The 20,414-nt window shown below is 29.7% G+C and overlaps 3 protein-coding genes across 3 annotated transcripts; 2 read left to right on the forward strand and 1 right to left on the reverse strand.

Annotated features, from left to right (window-relative positions):
• Positions 1-2,775: 2,775 nt before the first annotated feature.
• On the reverse strand, positions 2,776-5,404 carry LOC113552504. Its single transcript, XM_026955372.1, is given in 3 exon segments — positions 2,776-3,161; positions 3,221-3,357; positions 4,542-5,404. Coding segments are annotated over 3 exon segments (1,386 nt in total).
• Positions 5,405-7,141: 1,737 nt separating this feature from the next.
• On the forward strand, positions 7,142-9,871 carry LOC113552283 (band 7 protein CG42540-like). The gene is made up of 2 exons (XM_026955085.1): positions 7,142-7,264; positions 9,034-9,871. Exons 1-2 carry the CDS (start codon positions 7,193-7,195, stop codon positions 9,685-9,687), a joined length of 726 nt encoding a protein of 241 aa, XP_026810886.1. The 5' UTR covers positions 7,142-7,192; the 3' UTR covers positions 9,688-9,871.
• An 832-nt stretch (positions 9,872-10,703) lies between these two features.
• Positions 10,704-15,542, forward strand: LOC113551565. The gene is made up of 3 exons (XM_026953867.1): positions 10,704-10,858; positions 11,730-11,857; positions 14,542-15,542. The coding sequence occupies exons 1-3, from the start codon at positions 10,838-10,840 to the stop codon at positions 15,428-15,430; spliced, it is 1,038 nt and encodes a 345-aa protein (XP_026809668.1). The 5' UTR covers positions 10,704-10,837; the 3' UTR covers positions 15,431-15,542.
• Positions 15,543-20,414: the final 4,872 nt, after the last annotated feature.

Genomic DNA, 20,414 nt, shown 5'->3' on the forward strand with positions numbered 1-20,414 from the left:
ATATATATATATATTATATATTTTTAATTTATTATATAATCATGTTGGTAGTTTCAACATTTTTCTCTAAATGTTTAGAAAATGTTATTTTAAATTGTTTTTAATTTTCAATTATATTTAATAGGTCTCAATTTTTTTTACTCATTTCTCATTTTCTTTTTATAAAACTGTTTAATAGGAACATGATTATTACTTTATAATAATTACTATTTGTTGGTTATTTTGATTAATCTATAATATTATATAGTATTGGTCATGTTATTTGCTAACATTTTATTTTTAAATATTTCTATAATTGATTTTATATAAATATCGTTCTTTATCGCAGAGTATAGAATGTTGGTAAAAAATGGTACAAACCTATCCCTAAATTGTAAACACTCGTGTATTAGTTCCTACAAAAAATGTAACAGAAATAGATAAAAAATGTTATTACATAACTTTTTATTATTTTGGAGAAACATTAGTCATATTATACAGAGTGATTCTTTTATCATAAAACACTCATTATTTCAAAAAGTATTCATGTTTTTGAAAACATTTTTTTTCATAGTTTCAACTTAACAACATTTTATTAAAAAATTATATTATTAAATATTTTTTATCCTTATACTATTTTAAGTTTTTTACTTTTTTGAATGACAAGATAAAGTTTTAATTTCATATTTCAAAGCAGAATAATTTTCTGAGTATTATGATACATAAAAATTGAATTTTGAGTAGTTTATGAGTTATAAGTATTTAAAGTTCGATGCGTGGAGTGGAGTGGTACGGGGTTACCCCCCAAAATGTTTGTCCACTTCTCCGCTTGTCTAAACTTTAAATACGTATAACTCATAAACTACAGGTCCTAAATTCGATTTTTATGTATCATAATACTCAGAAAATTATTCTGCTTTGGAATATGAAATTAAAACTTTATCTTGTCATTCAAAAAAGTAAACGGCAATAATCACAGATCATGTTTTTGAGTAGTTAAAAGGCAATGAAAAAGAAATATGATGTGTTATAAGCATCTAAGCATCTGAATAAAATGTTTCGTACATATCCTTTCGGTTTTCCACTCTCGTATAGATTACAATATATCATGTTATGATGACCATTTGTTAAGGGTGAACATGTTCCTTAGGGTCCTTACCATCTTTAACCGACCGATAAATACGAGTATACCAAAGTTGTCACACTTGACCTGAATCTGGATATTTCTCTGGACTTGGCATATAATGCACGTAAATCCAATTGTATTCCCGAGTGGCACAGTGGTAAAACAATATTGGCCTCAAATACAGAAGCCGAATTGACTATACAACTACTGTTTAAACATTATATATAAATAATATACAATATTGTTTACAGTAAACATGGTAGCATGGTCCAATAAAAAAAAACATTATTCTTGATAATATTTCGAACTATTATAATAGCTATAATATAAGTTTTTAAACTCAAATTATATTTTTTTAAATCTACTTTATAAAATATTCTGAAACCAGCAGATTTCCATGAGTTTTAATTTGTATTAATGATAGTATTTTTATTAAAATATATGCATTCAATCAATCAATAAATAATAATAATATATTATACATTTACCTAAACTAACCTATTTAATGTGGATTTTAATATTTTCTTATACTAAAAATCGTTTTTAAAAATTGATTTTGTTTTAAGAATGTATCACAAAAAGTGCAAATTGACATATTATTTATTTAAAAGTTATCAAATTTTTGGTTGATCAGTCAAAGATAACAGAGAGTAAGTGTATTAGACGACTAAAACTAAATTTGTTTCTGGAGACGATATTATATTAAAACAAATTGTATTACTGTTGCATAGAGTTAGAAAATTTGTATTGTATGTTTATAATTCTATAATAATAATTTACGTCAACATTGTTTTATTATTGTTATAAGATCAAGAGTTTAAATATGCATTTCAGAATATTTCGATTCTCTTTAAAGAATTAAGTAATTATTTAACCGGCTGGGTTGATTCTATTTACATTTTTGTATACTTCGAGAGGGTCTTTGAATAGTTTTGATTCATAATTTAGTGACACTGTGAGTGAAATCTCAAGATTAGGTTTTACAACATTTTTACGTGGATCTGCTTTAATTAACACATGTGTGAATCTTAGATGCCAATGATCTCGGGAGCTACTCATCCGATCGTCATGTGGTTATTTTTAATGAAATAGCACATTACAAAGCAAATTTTAACATAGTTTTATGAATACAACTTGATATCATAATTAATTTTGCATATCATAAAATACAATATTGCAACAAATAATTGATATTGAACAGAGTCATATTAAATCTAACTTTTTATTATAATCGATTTTACAAAAAAATATTTATATTGTATAAAAGTTTAATTATGAGTACCTGAAAACGAGAATAACATTTTAAGCCTTTTTGATAAATTAAAATATTGTTTTAATTTTATGAAATCCGATGACGAAACATTTAAACATTAAATAAACAAATTTATTTTGTACACTTTAACTTTTATTAGTATTCAAATTACTTGTTAAGACATAATATTCTTAATTCATACATATTTAAAAATATTATGGTTCATATTCAGTTTGTGCTTTTAAATCATAATACGAGCCATTTTTCAAAAAGTTTAAATTGCTTTAGTATAATAATATCATAGTATGTACATATCATATTTATTCATTTAATTAAAAGATTATGACAGTCTGCCGTTAGATGAGTGTAATTATTATAGAACTTTGTTCACAATCTTAAAAGTTTTATGTTAATTGTTTCATTTTCCGAAACTCAACATAGACTCTTCTTCAGTTTTATTTTCATCTTTGATATCAGCTTGAATCAACAACCATTTACCTAAGTATTTAAATGCGTCTTGACGATGTCTCTTTGACACAAGTAACAAGCCCTCAATTAAAAGTTGTCCCAGTGATACTTTGGTTTCTTCGAATATCAGTTCCATGGCTTCTTTGTATGCTGACTCATTACTCATTTGCTTTTCAGTCATGTAGTTACCTAGATAATTCACAACTGCAATAAACATTTGTTAATACTACTAATATGAGAGTGTAAATGTACGTGATTTGTTTTGACGAATTATTCGAGTCATGACATCGGTGTTTAATGACCCCGTGGGCGTTGAATCAACTATTTTAGAACCATCTATAACATAATTATTAAATTCATGAATTGTGCAAATATTGAAATGTTGTAACTATTACAGCTGTCACTACTATAGTCATTGAAATTGAAATGCTGCATAAAAGCCAAGTCGTTCCATATTTGTTTGGATGACAAGTTGGATGTGGACACCGCGGATTTGAGATTCAGTGAAGCTTCTTGTTCTTCACAATGTTCTCTGTACTCAAATAGCCATATCAAATACAATTATTATGTTAACAAGAAGTATTATGCACAAGACTGACATTTCCTTAGTAATATAATTTTAATTCCTAATAAATATTATTATAATATAATTAAATTAAATAGTATAATCTTATAAATTATCCGTACCATTGAGTTAATTTTAAGTCTAATAAAAATAGAAAAATCTAAAAAATGAATAAATTATTTAAAAAAAAAAGGTAGGCAAGTTGACAAGTCTATTGTACATTAGGATTTCTATTACAAAATTGTTATGGATGTATTAAATTTAAATTCAATAATATATCATTGTATACGATAAAACGATTCAGTGCGGAAGTCTACCGCCCCACCGGTGCCCACTTATTTTACTGCTAAGTATATTTCGTGTTTTTTATTAAAGTAAACAATTTTAATTTTAGTATTACGGTGGGTTGATAAAATTTTTTCCGAAATTAACGTTACATTTATTATACATATTGTTATTATTTAATTATTATAATAATATGTATTTATACCATATTATAACATTATATTATAACTCATAATATAATAACATAAACATCTTTCTGTAAAAGTACGTAAAAACTTCATTGCTGCTAGTAAAATTTTTAATAATATAATAAACGTAAACATTTTAAGTTGCCGCGAATAATGTTTTTTAAATATAACAAAATCATTAACGTCGTTATTTATCGTTTAAATCAGTAATTAGGTACCTCTAAATTTTAACTTAAAATGCCAATAAAAAATAATTGGCTATATATTATTATCTATTTGGTTATAGTATAAAATACTTATGAAGAATGTTGTATTATATTTAAAAATCTATAAATAGCTCAAAAATAGTTGAAATATTTTGAAAATTTTACTGTGGATAACAAACAATAATATAAACATTTTTAAGAGTTTATATTATTTAAGATTATTTGTTTTTAAGTTATATAAATAAAAGATTGATTTTGTCAAAAATTGGATTTGCGTAAAAATCCCGGTTTTCCTTATTTTTTATTTTGTTTATACTATCTATTTTTAATATTTTTTCACTTTTAACCTTCTTATGTATTAAGTAGACCAAATTTTCTACTAAAAACTACCCATATTTTTTAAAATCACTAAGTATCTAAAATAATATAGTATTTAATATTATATAACATAATATTATAGCATATTATATACTTATAAGAATAGCATTCGCATTCATGCTCAATGCCAATTTGGTTTTCATACACATCTTCTTCATTATAAATACAGTTGCTCTTATCAACTTTTAATGATTTGTCCGACGCATCGACATTAGAGATTGTACGCGATAGGTGTGATCCAAAATCATTAGTTATATCGTTACTTGTTTCAAAAGACATATTAAATTCGTGCTGCGTTTTACTATTAAAACTGGATACCTCGAACAATTCCCTATCATTTTGATTCTCCACCATGCTTTCAGTTATGCTTTCTTGATTGTTTTCCAATTCTTTCTCTTCTGCTTCGAATACCTGGACACTATTAAACGATTCATTAGGAAGGTATACGTTTCGTTTTTCTTCGACGTAATCAGTTACTTCAGTTTCTTGGTCGACAATTTCTTGTATAGTATCTAGCTGATATTCTACTGATTCTGCTTCATTATCATTTTTACCTAATATATTTTCTGATTCCGTATTTATCGGAATATTATCATCGTTAACCATTGCATTTACTATAGAATTATTCGATGTATAAAATGTTTTTTTCGACCATTCTGGTGATGTAAATATTTTTATTATTTCTAAATCCTGCGGTGTAAGATTTCTATTGTTTTTATTATTCCCAAGTCCTTTTTTATTTGTTATTTGTTTTGAATATTGCGGTAATATTTCAGTAGATGTTATCTTTTTGTGCTCTTTATTACTTAATTCTTTGTGACCTAAACGTTCTCTCTTTAAACCCAACGTCGAATCGTATACGCTTTTGTGACTGGAGCGGTTCTGTTTGACATTTTTATCTGGATTTGGTGATGAAGATTTATATAATAGCTGTTTTTGTATAGTTTTTTGAATCATGGTTTATTTAAATCACAAATTTTATCAACAAAACAAACAGAAAACAAAACTCAAAATGTAGTATTCAATATAAATAGTTCCCTAGCAATATATGACACATGTTGCTTATTAGTTTTAGTATTACGTATAGTTTTAATCAACATAAAACTATACATAATATACTGTCTTGTTTCTGTTCTAACGTGAACAAATACTTTCAGACTGATTATCATTCATTGGACGTTTGTAAAACCAGCATAATATGAGGTTTGCATTCGATATATTATTTTAATGCATTTCTTTCGTCAAAAAGTGAAAGTTATATAAGCATATACACATTTCAGATATAAATGTGTTATGGCTGTGTAAATCCTACAATAAATTCACATATAATGACGTATGTGTATAATTGTACCTTAAGCTTGAGACATATTACGCCATTCGGAGATGAATAAAGTATAAAATAATAATATATTATATAAGTAACTAAAATTCAATATCGTTTCGATTTTACATAAAAAAAAAAAATGATACGGATACATATACAGTAGCTAGTAATAACGAAGTATATATGTTTAATAATATTTCAAAACAACTATTTCATACTGTATAATTAATGATCTAAATATGATAAACTAAAAACTAAACGCTTCCTGTACGCGTTAATCAGATTTTTAAACCAATCGTATTTAGAACAAATATATCATTATTATTAAAATTTGCATTACATTTTAACAGGAATTAATATGGGTATGTAAAAAAAAATAATTATAGAATAACACTTATTATTGCCATATTACATATAAGAGTGAAGAATATGTATTTTTAATGTATTTATTATATAAAAACAATTGGATATAACATTTTATATAATATAATACAAATATAAAAGTATAGTTAATTAATTATTGATCTATACTTAAAAAGTATATATATTTAGGTAAAATGGTTATTTAAGTGCTGTAAAACTCAAATGAATTATTATTTTTGTAATAAAATATGTTATTTTAATGGTTTAATCGAATTTATTTTTTGAACATAAGTATAACAAGAAAATTATTATCTAATGTGGTCATCGTATTTTTGGTTAAATTGGAATACAACTCTTATTCGTGCAAATTAGTTCAAGCAAATTAATTTGATTTAATTTTTTTTTTAGATAATTAAGTTTTAAATCTACAAATACCAAATTTAAGTAATCATATTCAAATCTATTATTTATATATAAGTCGAACGATTATTTTTATTCCCGAACTTATTTCAAATGAATGTCCAGTTCCAAAGATTTCTGACAAGGAAATCGTTTTTAATATTTATTTATTTCGAAAATACAGTTTAAATTATAACATATTTAATTAAATATATGTTTAATAGTATAATTATTGTAGTAAATATATTGAGGAAGCGTTCGAAATGGTATGCGCCCAACTGTCCATTAGGTATTTCGAATATTAGTCATTATTTATTTTATTCGTTTTGTATAATATTATTTCAAACAGAATCTTTGTGCTCTTAAACCTATTATAAATAGTGCAAGTAACGTAGTGATACAAATATTAAATTAATAATTATATAACACGCACATTCCTTGGTATACATTTGTTTTTAATTCGCTCAAGGCTAACGTAAACTCGAGTAGATTAATGAAATACCTCCCTCGTGTGTGCCTATGCTACATCATAAACAAAAAAAAAAAAAACGAGTTGGTGTTCGATCGGTAGAGGTCGTATCATATTTTTTACGATGGACAATGGGTGGAGAAAACGTACGGTGGCTATTTAACCACGAATCAATTCCGTTCCATTGCCGATGAAGACGTTCAACTTGGTCGTACGCACATCAAATAGAGACACCATAATGAACCACTTCAAAGTATTCACCGTGAGTATATTAATATTTAAGACCATACCAAATTATCTCACTCGCCAATTAATAAAACAAATTTATTGATTTAATACAAAAAAATCATTTTAGTTTATCTAACGAAAATTTTTTTTTATATTATACAATATACACCTTGTGTCAAGGCTTTTGAACTTTCCCCGTTTTGAAGGTTACTTATATTACACGATTTCTTAGTGGTTTATAATATTATGTATTATTCATGCTAAATCTCCGAAGTATTTATTGTTTTCATACGTTTTTAATATAGAAATATATTTTGTTATGAAAATAACTGAACAATAAATGAACAAATAATTGTTATAATTGTTATTATACCTTTCAATATTATAATATTCAACGTTTATATTTTACGTAAGTAGGTGCATATTTTTATTCATTTTCTATGGATTTTAAATATCTCAGCTCAAAATTTAAGTGCCTATAAAGTTTATGCGAGTACGAGTATCCTTATGAACTTCATAACAAACAGTGTAATACGAATAGTATAAAAATAATATTAATGATGTGATTTCGATGTCTACTATCGATTTATTATTTTGTTTTTAGTTCTTCGAGTCTTGAATACATAGTCGTTGTTATATTTTAACAAATAATATTGCGTTCTCTATATACGCCTATTTTTAAATAATACTATCTTTATCTAACCACTGTACAGGGCATATTTGTATGTCATCTTTCGTATTAAAACACACATTTTTGTTCAACATACAAAAATCAGGTGGGTTTCGCGCTTTTTAACAAAAAATGACCGTGTATGTCTATTGGATGCCGTGATCATAACAATTTAAGTATACAACTATAGATAAATTATTGTCATAGTTATCGAAAAAATGTCTAAGCTGTTTCAAATTATCAAAACATTTGTTATTAAATTTAAAATTAAAATTTCACTAATTATAGTATGAATTATTATCAACCGAAATAATCTTGTGAATAAAAAAGTCGTTGCACACTATTCTGATCTAGGCATTAATTAATGTTTAAAAAAAATTTGTTTATTTGTTTTGTTACTCAAATAATGTTTTAAATACCTATAATATCATAACTTCTGGTGCAGATTAAATCACCATAGATATTTATACGGTTAAGACATTTATGCCTAAGATAATGATAATAGTGTAAAGTTAGCGGTTAAACGTGAAGCAGGAATGTTCCCATTTAAAGACAGTCCTGATTATGATTGCGATTTTCATACTTACTACCCGTATGAAAAATGTCGTATTACACACGCGCGCGCGCGAAAATAGACCCTACAGCAAACACATAGCCATGATTACTGCGTTACCGCGAATATGGAACATTTTTTTTTTTTAATATCATCATTATACACCCCGAAAATATACGATATGGGTGAGCAAATGGTGGACATTCGACGATATTTATCTGAGCCCACAGTCGAGAAATTAATTGTTTAGATTATATCATTTTTTTTTATGTCGAGGTTTCATTAAAATTTTAATTTTGCGTTTAATTTATATTAATAAACATAAAATATTAAATTTTAATGTACTCCCCTCTCCCCGCCAAGTAGACTTCTTGAATTTCTAATGTGCCCCACTAAAAAATAAAAATATTAATTGTTGATGTCTAAAACACGGTGTATATTTTTACCGATATAGTATGTATCATATTTTTTTTTTTACCCGCCCAACCTAACCGAATGACGTAAGCAACCGCCCTACGCGTCACCAACATTTCATGATCACCCGTTTCACGCGTTGTTTTTGTTGTGTTTCGAATCGCAGGCGTTAGCGGCTTTCTGCGCGTGCGGCGCACTGGCCGCGCCAGCCGGTCAACACACGGTCATACCGATCCTGAAACAGGTGAACCGACAGAACGAGGATGGTTCGTACAGCTACGGTTACGAGAACGCGGACGGCACGTACAAGATCGAGACCAAATATCCGACGGGAGAAGTGTACGGCAAATACGGTTACGTGGACGAGACCGGCAAACTGCGGACTGTCGAGTACGGAGCGTCCGCTCGCGGTTTCGAGCCGGTCGGCACCGACATCACCGTGCCGCCGCCTGTTCTAGGCGTCGACTCCAACGACCTGCACAAGGACCCGTCCTCGTCGCAGGACGATTACGACGACGGACAATACCGCGAAGACCCGAGCGTGTACTACAAGACGTCGTCGTCGGACGTGCAGCTCAGCCACCACCAGCAACAGCAACAGCACCACCAGCAGCAACTGCAACACCACCAGCAGCAACAGCAACAGCAACTGCGGTCCCTGCAACAGGCCGCACCCGTAGCACCGAGACAACAGCAATGGTTCTCCGGCAGTCCGCAGCAGAAGGCAAGGCCCGACATCAATCAGTTCCAGACCCATCCGTCCGTGCACAACTTCGATCCCGCGTCCGGGTCGTTCTCCATCTCGTACACGGGAAAGTGACTGCGGTCGAGCGGTCACAAGCGATCGTCGCGATGACATCGAATAGAGTTTAATATCGCACTTATTATTATTATTACTTTTTTGTACGATTTTTTTTTTTCACTATTATTATATTATATTTTTTAAGTATTTTATAAGATTTTTTTTATACATAAAAATCAATAAAAAAATCTCTGTTGTCTTATTTGCACGTTGTCATATTTTCTGTAGCGCTCGTTTTATCGTTCGCATATAATATTATTATGGTAACCCGATCACCCGACCTACGGTATACTCAACTATACCACGTACTATTATTCGACGTCGTCGGCCCGCGCAGAATATATTTATAATAAATTATTACAAAGCCGGGTATATAATACTACCATTATACCACGCCGTGTCGAGTCTGGTATATTTAATAACACGTAAGTACAAAAAAAATGTCGGTAAAACGCATTACCGACAAATTAGTTACATTGTATTCAACTCTACACGACACAGCGGTGTGGACTTGATACACTTGCGCGCGCGCAATCCTCGAACGACAATAATGTGCTTGCTCGTAGACCAGGAACTGACGCGCGCGTTAAAGGCGTAGTCGGTTTTTGAACCATTTTGTCGTTTGCCTTGGTAAGCCTTGTTCGACGGATCGAAAATAATAAAATATGCAAAAAAAAATTATCTTTAACCATACGACTGAATGCAATTTTCCCCAGGGCGTTTCGGCATTGAAACGAAAGCGCGGACAACACCCATCCTTGACATTCACCTCGAACGTATCAAATCTCCATAGTACGCTGGTACATACGTAATATATAATATTATTATGATTATTATAATCATCATCGCATTATAAATAGGAGACGTAAATCTTTGTATAGATGGATTTTAAACGGCGTTCATTATAGTGTTGTTATTTATTTATTTATTATTATTATTTTTTTTTTTGCAATAAATGTAGACTCGTTCCTCGAGGAGACGAAAACAACTCGTTTGAGTGCAGGGGGTTTGTGGTGAAAGGCGAAGAACAAAAAATCACCACATTCGACGACTACCGACGGCCTTGGCGTCACCCTTACGTGCCCGTTGGAGGGGCTACTCGTTTAGACCTTTTAAGTGTAGGTATTATATTTATTCGTCAGTTTACTGCAAGAGAACAACCAGAACCATGATGCTAGTCAAATCAGTGGTAAGTACGATATGCCAATATTATTTCATTTTGTACAGTAAACGCGTAATGCATTTATATTATATAGCTGCTCAGGGTATTGATATTAAATTTGACTATATTAAACTACGTGTTATCTAAATCTAGATACTAAATATATAGATATTAAATAGGTATCTGAAAATCGTATATTCATCGTTATTATGTTTGCAGCGGCTTATTTTTGACAGTTCATGACCGATCGTAAAGAATAAACAACTAATTAATGCATGGTTACGTCTATTTTTTGTTTAAAGTTTTGATATTTGTATAATATATTGTATAGGTACGAAGTTTTTTATTCGTACACTCTGGCATGTCAGTTTACGAAACGGTTATACTAATATTTTTATTTACGCTTAATATAAAATAAACCTTTAATCTTGCACATCAATTAAAGTCTGGGGACAAACCACCACCTAGCGGGACGTGATTAAAAACGAAATCGCCAGATAAATATATTATATCGAAAGTTTTACTGAAAGATCGGAAGACTCATTCGCCGTACCATATTTAACGATTTGTATGTTACATTATTTTTCCGACACGCGTCTCGTGCTCGCATTTGACAAAAAGCGTCCTTAGGCTCGTTGTGGGTTATCCACCTCGATCGTCATTGTTTTGAAAATCCCAGCGGTGTATGACCTCGCCATCATCCGATTCTCACGATCAGACAATTGTGAAATTAATCAACAGGTGTGCACGCTTACGGGAGGTCTGACCTGGCGCCTGTGCACCATCATCGGCAGCACGTATCGACTGCAGCCGCGTATTACAATAATATACAGATGAACCATCCTTTTGTGTCGAAAATAATAGTTTTTTTTAAACATTTTTTTTTTTCAATTTGCAGATAATTGTGCTGTTGGGCTTATGTACGTGCTACGGTCAAAATGCCGAAGACTACAATGAGGGTAACGACCAATCAGTAGTATCGGCTCGGAAAAGTCAAGATGTATCTATACTTAAACAGATTCACAGGTAATCGTGTGTGCTTGACATATTATGATATTATTAAAATATAAATTAACGTTTATGAGCATTGTTCTTAAAAATTAATTCAAAAGTTTCTATAGACCGGGGGGGAGGGTGATGCGTAATTTGTTTGAGTATGTTATGTCGTAAATCACTGAAAATAATAATATTTTAAATTAACACACAGTATAATAAGTATATGATATATATGTAACTACGTACAAGAGATCGTTACCCGAGTAGCTCACGTATTTTGTTATGTATAAAAAATGACAAATTATAACTATTTTTTTAACGGTTTCTTCCCTTTTAACAATCGTATTTTTTTATAATATATATTTTACTCATTCAGTACAACGAAAAAAATTACATTATGCTAATATAGTTTTTATACGGTTTAAATGAGCAAAGTTGCGTTATAATCCATACAAACTGTGTATTTTTAGAAAATACGAACGTGACATCGAATAGATTGCAATTTTTTTTCATTTTTACTATAATTAAATAATTTTCTACTTTTATAAAAAATGTTAAAAAGCAATGCTTGGTTTCTGTTATGATACTGGGTGAATTAGGTGATATTAGGAAACGAAAGCAGTACACATTTTCGTCGTTTTTCATCATAAATTCAACAAGAATAATAAATAGTTTATTATTTATAAAGTAAATGGTTTAAAAATCTTTAACACTATTTATGGATTACATAAATTAATATGATTTTTAACCTTGTATTCAATTTAATGATGTATTACAACTTTTATAATTCTACAAGGTGATAACTTATTTCTACCTACTACTTGCATTTCTATTATTTATTTCACTTTAAACAGACTAATCACTATTTGAAATATATGCAACGTCCATTAAACATAGTAATTGACTTACTAAATAAGTCTTATTTATTACATAATTATTAGTTTAATTTAAAGTTTTCTAAACGAAGTGGAAATCGTGAGTTTTCGTTTACGTAATGATTCATGACTAGTTTAGTTTTAGATAAATAGCCGAGATGACAACATCGTCACTTATTAAATTACACTCTTATCAAGAAATAGGTGGTTTTTATTTTTAAAATAACACCAGTAATAATAAAAAACAGAAAAATATTCAGATCTCAACTTATTTTTGATCGTTGAGGTTGGATTTATACAAATCAATTATGGACGAATTCACTATCATAAAATTAATACAGCTTCAAACAATATAGTCAATTATATATTTTTATCAAAATCTAAATTATTAAATATATTATCCATTATCTATATTTTTAAGATTTATATTTAATAAACCTCATTTTCGGTTAAAAATATTATTTTTCGAATAAATCGTTAATAATTACAACGGATATGTGACAAAAAATATAATATAATATTATTATTTTACAATATTATTATACTACACGAATACACTGAATTCAGTTTAAGACTGTAAGAGTAATATAGTTAAGTTTAGATTGTCTGTTTCTTATGACGATGCTTTTTATTTTAAAATTTAATTATATTTCGATATTATACGACGTTATGAATATCCATATTACCGTGTTTAATCGACTGATACAGTTAGTATTACAAGCAATTCATATGAGTTCGTGGAATAGTTCATTAAGATTCAAAGTCTAGACGGTTTGGAAAAGACAAATTTAGACTGTACAACAATAAGAATAAATAAAGCAAATCACCGTAAACCAAATATTTTTGCTCGCTATCATCATAATCACTGTCGCCATCATTTCTCGATGTTTTAACTTCGGTTAAATGCGTCATCATGATAGTAATCTGTTTACTCGCCGTGCTTTTTGTATCGTTAAGATAATTTTATATTATTATTACATAAATATATTCTTCTTCTTGAGATTTACGATAGTAATATTATAAAGTATAACGTCCTGCATATACTATAACATTATACGATTATACTTATACGTCATAATAATAATAATTATAATTGTATTTTATTAGTTTGTTAATATTAAAAAGTATATTTATCGGAAATCGCTGAGGTCTAATTTGTAATTTTCAACTTACCGTCAATGCGATCTAAAGACCTATTGCCGTTCAAAAAATAACACTTGCGATACTCGCAAAATGACGCAACATTTACGAATCCCACACGAAGCGATCTAATATGTTTCCTTTTTCCTGTACGGAAATTATAACCTGGGAACTCGAAAACAATGCGGTTTTTTATGTAAAAGTTATGGAACCAGCGGCAGTGGTCGTATACAAAGTTTCACCGCGTACAAACTATGCACGAACATCTGAAAACACGCAATAACAATAATAATATGATGATATATATATAGCAATTAATAATAATTATATTTCGTGTGGTTTTTCATCTATTTGTATAACTACCGTAAGATTTACTCACGAGAGTAAATTATTATGTATTATAGACTATAGTATATATATATAGACGTACACCGGAAATATTTTAGCATAAAGTTATACTTTGCATATTTTTAGTTAAAGTGCAAAATCAAAAATTTAGTAGAGGGGAGACTGTAAACAAGTGTATCCAAATTCCTATTTCGACCCTGCATCACGAGATTACTTATGTCGGGAGGAGCTGCGTATTAAGTACTACTCGTACTATAGCGTGGTGAACAAAACGTAAAAGGGCCAAAACGAAATAGCTAAAAACACTTATTATCAATAACTTCAGTAATTTTTTTTTCATTAACTCGGCAGACACAACGAAGACGGATCATACACTTACGGGTACGAGGGATCGGACGGATCGTTCAAGATCGAAACCAAGACGGTGACTGGTGAAGTGACGGGTAAATACGGTTACGTGGACGACTCGGGCAAGTTGCGCGTCGTCGAGTACGGAGCCAACAGGTACGGTTTCCAGCCGTCGGGTGAGGGCATTACCGTCCCGTCACCCACACTGGTGGAGTTGCGACCGGACGATGACGAACGGGACGAGGAACCACCTGTGCCGGCCAAGAGACCGTCGTCCGCCAAACCTGCGAAACCGCTGTACCGACCACAACAAATACCACAGCCGCAACAGCCTCAGCCGATATCGGTGGCTTCCGATTTCGATGACGGCGAATGGACGGCGCAGCCCGCGGCCACCCGGCCACAACAGCCAGCACCACCGTCTCATCACCGCCCGTCGGCCACGGCAACACGCCCGAACAAGTCAATGCCACCGGTGTCCGGTTCGTTCAGGGCCGTTTCCGTGGACGAGCAGTCGTCGGACTCGGGCCCGTCCGCGTCGTTCCGGTCGGTCCAAGACTTCGGCGACAGGCGGCTGGCCGCGCGAAACGAACGTCCGCCCCCCCAAACCTCCGCAGCCGTCGATCATTCGTACCGGACGTTCGAGGAACACCAAGAACCGCTGACGGAACCGCCAACGCTGTACCAGGCGGTCGCCAAACCCGCGGCCAGGCGCTCCGGAACCGCGTCATCCGCGTCCAGGCCCGCGGCGCCGAAGCTGTCCAACAACTACCGCACGGCGCCCAGGCAGATGCGCACCGGCGGCGTTCTCGACCAACTGGCCGAACAGTACGCGCTGCCCGAGTCCCGGTCGCCCGTGTCTCACGACTTTTCGTTCGGATCGGACTCGTGAGTGTGACGGACGTCCGTTTCGTCGGGCGCTTGTGTAAATATTCGTGTATATTTAATATGACATTTTTTTTTTTTTAATTGAAAATAAATGACGATTTTACGTATAAAATTAATGGTCGATGTGTGGGATTTCTGGTTTGGGAAAATGTTTCCAAGTCCTTATTATATTTTTAAAATCGTTTTTTTTTTTTTTGTCCTTCCGTCCAAAAAAATATTATCATATTATTACGTTTAAACTAAATTAAATACAACCTTTGCAGAATTAATAAGTTTGTCGAGCAGTAATAATATACGGTTGTACATTACTACGAGTATATTAAATATATATTATATGCAAAATAAAATATTGGCATATATTTTAGTATATTATAATTGTGTTAAAAACTATCTAATGATAAGTAGGGCACGAATGTTGTTGCATTTGCAACTTTTTTTCCTACTTTTTCAATATATTGATAAGTACGTTTTAAATGCAATGTTTTGCAATTTTTACAATTTTTGGATTTTTATTGCAATTTTATTGAATTTACTCATTTATGTGCAACTATTTTAGTTATATAGTCGACACTCAACCGTCGTAACATCTATGTTATCTTATAAAATAAACATAATATTTCAAGTTAGTAGGTATTTAATACAGCAAAAAAATAATTTGTGAAATATGACTATTTAACAATTGTGCGTAATATTGTTATAATTTGTTCTTCAGCTACTTCGAATAGAATACTGAATTATTTATATTTATATATTTCAGTAGATTTTAGATTATAACAGTACATTTAAAGCAATAAAACGTTAACAAAACGCTGTTATTTTTAGTTCAATTTTTGGTATTTCTTAGTGTAATAATACTGAAATCAGTTTACTAGTTTTTTAGTATTACAATATCCGTACTCTTATGATAGTGGTATTATCTTTAAAATTATTGAAACCACACAAGTCATTACATTGGAGATCTCAACTAAAAAATTATCTCTGGCACCTATATCGTGGCAACTGGCAGACTATATTGTCTCAATCCGAACCGTGAAAGGCAGAAAACTGGACCAAAAGTATTTCAAAAGGCTTCTTTTTATTTGAAAATCCATGCCACCCATGCTATCCTTATTCCATATTATACAATCCACTCATACACTTTTTGTAAAACGAAAATGCATTTATGGTCTTTAAAAATGCTTTTAATATTCAAAGTTATAAATTATAAATAATTTCAATGCGCAGTTTATAGCTTTAATAAATATTTATATTCATATAATGGATGTTTATAATATTATATATAATAATAATTCGTTTTTAAGAAATAATAAAGTTATAAGATAGTGTAAATATTGTTATTCATCATAATATAAATTCATTGCTTTAATTTTGTTTTTAACTTTGTGCTTATTTTAAAACTGAATTTGTAAAAAAATATTTATGCAGACCATAATATTATTATAGGTAGCGTTATTAATTGTCCTGAAAATCGTTCTGTTTACCATTTAAGCTATCTCATCTTGTATATTTCTTTAACATATATTCACTATGGAGTTTATTTCTGCGGGTTTCCTAAGTGATTGGTAGACTACAAGTCTAGACACCTCATTCTTACTATTGATAGGTTAGGTATCAAATTAATAAAAAAAAAATGTTGATTGTTTTTTTCTATTACATTTTTAATTTATTGATTTATTATAATATACTTTTATAGTATTGTAAGTTTAAATTAGTTATTTCTCTATATCTATGGTTGGTAATAGTTTTTTTATATTGGATACTGTAATTGGTTTTTGTGCTATAATACAAATAGAATATTTTTCCATACTACTATGATAATATAATTTTATTTCTTGAATCTTTCTTCTTAAAAAGACTTTGGTTGATTTACAACAAGCAATAAATTAGAAGGTATAGGTTTTAAAGTTAATTCTGAACCGTTGAATTTAGTTTGAAATTTACAATTATAATCACATAAAATTAAACAACGAATGGAATTCTAAATATCTACCACGTTAATATATTATATATTATACTTATTAGTTATTATTCTATAATACTACGTTGAATAATGAAGAATAGTTATCACAGCTAACAATTTATTTTATTTTTATTGATTTAATAACGATGATAATTTACATAAAAATTCTGCTATTACAATATTATATGTTGTTATTGAGATTGTACTACATACCGTCTAGCTTAAAATAAATAATGGTAAAGATTAATAATCGACTATAACTGAGAAAAGAATATAGACTGTAACTTGAAAATGAATCCACGACAGTATACAGTTAAAACTGAAATAACAGAGAAGGATAATAATTGAGCGTTTATAAAATTTAATTAGAAAACATAATTAGAATTATAATTATTGTCGATAGCAACTGTTATGACGAATTAGGTTTAACAATTAAATTGTACAGCTGAATAATATCTGGTCATTTTTCGCCAATTAAAACATGATTATGTATAAATTAAATAACAATTTGAAAAATTATATTTCATTTCCAGAACTTGTTTCAATTTTGTACGCTTCTACTATTATATTTTTATTTATTGCTTTTATTATGGTCATAACTATTATACCGTATAGGTAAGTCGTAAATGTACATAATTAAATACATCATACGGTAAATACTACGATGAATGATGAATGACATAACTGTAAGATCGCAGTTGTTAAATGTGTATCTACAATATAATATACCTACGTACATAATTTTCACAATATTAATGACTATCGTGTTAACCTCAACCATAATTGCCTAATATGCCTTTGTACAATAAATTATATATTACTATTTTATAAGAAAAAAATAAGTTTTATATTATATATTTCGTGTATTTCATGAAATTAATAATTTTTTAACATAATCAAATGGGGATCATGAGAAATTCTGATAAAATATTTTCATATATAAAATAACATTTTAATAATATATGATAACAATACAATTTTGCATTGTGTATTTTACTTTAAGTATTATTTATTTCTCTTTCACTAATTACTAACGAGTAACGATCTTAATCTTATAATTTGATTATCTTAATTAAAAACAGGTTTTTCAATTACTTACCGCTTTATAAGAAATTTTAAATTATTAAATTAAAAATGTGCTATCAAATAATTGCTGTATGTATGAAATTATTATATTATAAAAACACACATACGGCTTGTAATATATTATATTGTATTTCAAAAAAAAAGTGTTCAGTATATAAAAACTTCAATGGTCGTGAATAAAAATGTATGTGATTTGGTATAAAATTACTTTAAAATAATCTTTATAAATAATAATAAAATTAATAATTTAAACTATTAATCTTAAACTGATAAAATATTTGTAATGACTTGACGTAACCTACATATACTAAAATATTATTTTCTAAATTATTTATACATATTTTTATTTGTAATATTTATTTTTCAATGTAGAATATCAAACCATAAATAAATACCATATTATAATCCATTGATTCAATGAAACTGATGAGAAATAAGATAATTCATTAGTGAATAATATTATATTTAAATAAGTTTGTATGTGAGGTATTTAATTATTTTTTTTTAATGTTTTCTAATTATTTTTAATTATGAACGTTAAAATTAAAAGCATCGGTCATTATTTTTTTCCTTAATATTACATATTTACTTAAAACATTGTATAACGCTAACTTATCTATTTACTTATCAGAACTCTTGTTTTTTGTAAAAAAATCATTATTTATAATTTATAATAAAACATAATATATTATAATTACTATTGATTTGTCAAACTATGCATTTCGTTCATAAATTATATAATAACGTTTTTTGTTCGCAACTAAGAAAATATATTTTAGTAGATCACTATTATTAAAGTTATATAGTTTCACATTATATCTACGACCACGTCTGTAACAATGAAATATGTTCACCAATGAACGTAGGTATTCAACTAGATAATTTATATTATATATTATTTAGTACCACTCGTGTGTATGTGTATGAAATCGTCTAATAATACTATACGTATAGTGTGTATCACTACAATGTTATTATTATATTGATGAAAACGTTGTAATCGCATAAAAATAATAGTATAAAATAAAATAATATAATATTACACGAACGTTGTATTATTATGACCAGCGGTAATGTGTGTAAACAATATGATATTTTCACGGCGACTAAAACATTATTTCAATAATTAAATGGTACCTAATAAATCGTTAGCCGTGTGCGCGATTCCGATTGAACGCCTGAGCAGACGAAATACCGCAGCCAACTCGACTCGCGGTCGATACGAACGGCGCACTAATATTATATGAATATGATGATGTTTGTTTGATTATCGGCAGTAATGGTATTTTGTTGCGGTCCCTGACCCCTCTTGTCTACAGAATAACAATACTAATACCATAGATATCGTGTTAGAATATAATACGCGATTTAACAAATTGCCCAACAGTTTATAATGATGACATTGCTTGATTCGCTATGATAATATTTGAATACATTTTTCTTCGGGACTCATAAATTTCATCGTTTTCGGTATCACTACTACATATTTCGATACATATTTCATACCCAAGACTTTGTCACCGGTTAACAGTCAGCTAACTACGACATTGTCGTCGATTGTATAACAAACGCTTATTTCGTTGATCGATAGTAAGGTTGTCTGCCACAATTTACCAATCAAGAAGTCCGCGCCTTCATTATTTTCTAAACATCATATATCTTATTCATGTTGAAATACCCAAATGTTATGTAAAAAACTTATCGAGTTATCGCGATTTTACTGTAAAATGTATAATGTTAAATTCGGGTATTCTACAAAAGAGGTAGCATCCCTCTGGATTGCTGTTCATCCTCCTCCCCACGACAAATACAACTGTCAACAAAATGAGCTGTATCCAAGTTCGGTTCCGAGAACTTTTTTTATACCAATTCCATTTCGGTTAAAAAAAGATACATACCAATGCCGTACGGATTAAAAAAAAAAGTTATTCACCAGTTCCGC

The sequence above is a fragment of the Rhopalosiphum maidis genome, chromosome 2, assembly GCF_003676215.2.
Source record: "Rhopalosiphum maidis isolate BTI-1 chromosome 2, ASM367621v3, whole genome shotgun sequence".
Taxonomy (NCBI): Eukaryota; Metazoa; Arthropoda; class Insecta; order Hemiptera; family Aphididae; genus Rhopalosiphum; species Rhopalosiphum maidis.

What these genes read in the sequence shown, in the direction of transcription:
- LOC113552283 (XM_026955085.1), top strand. Translation starts at nt 7,193, where the DNA reads ATGAAGACGTTCAACTTGGTCGTACGCACATCAAATAGAGACACCATA. An exon ending in ACCACTTCAAAGTATTCACC is followed by an intron (nt 7,265 to 9,033) that starts GTGAGTATATTA and finishes TTCGAATCGCAG; the next exon opens with GCGTTAGCGGCTTTCTGCGC.
- LOC113551565 (XM_026953867.1), top strand. Translation starts at nt 10,838, where the DNA reads ATGATGCTAGTCAAATCAGTG. An exon ending in TGATGCTAGTCAAATCAGTG is followed by an intron (nt 10,859 to 11,729) that starts GTAAGTACGATA and finishes TTCAATTTGCAG; the next exon opens with ATAATTGTGCTGTTGGGCTT. An exon ending in ATACTTAAACAGATTCACAG is followed by an intron (nt 11,858 to 14,541) that starts GTAATCGTGTGT and finishes TTAACTCGGCAG; the next exon opens with ACACAACGAAGACGGATCAT.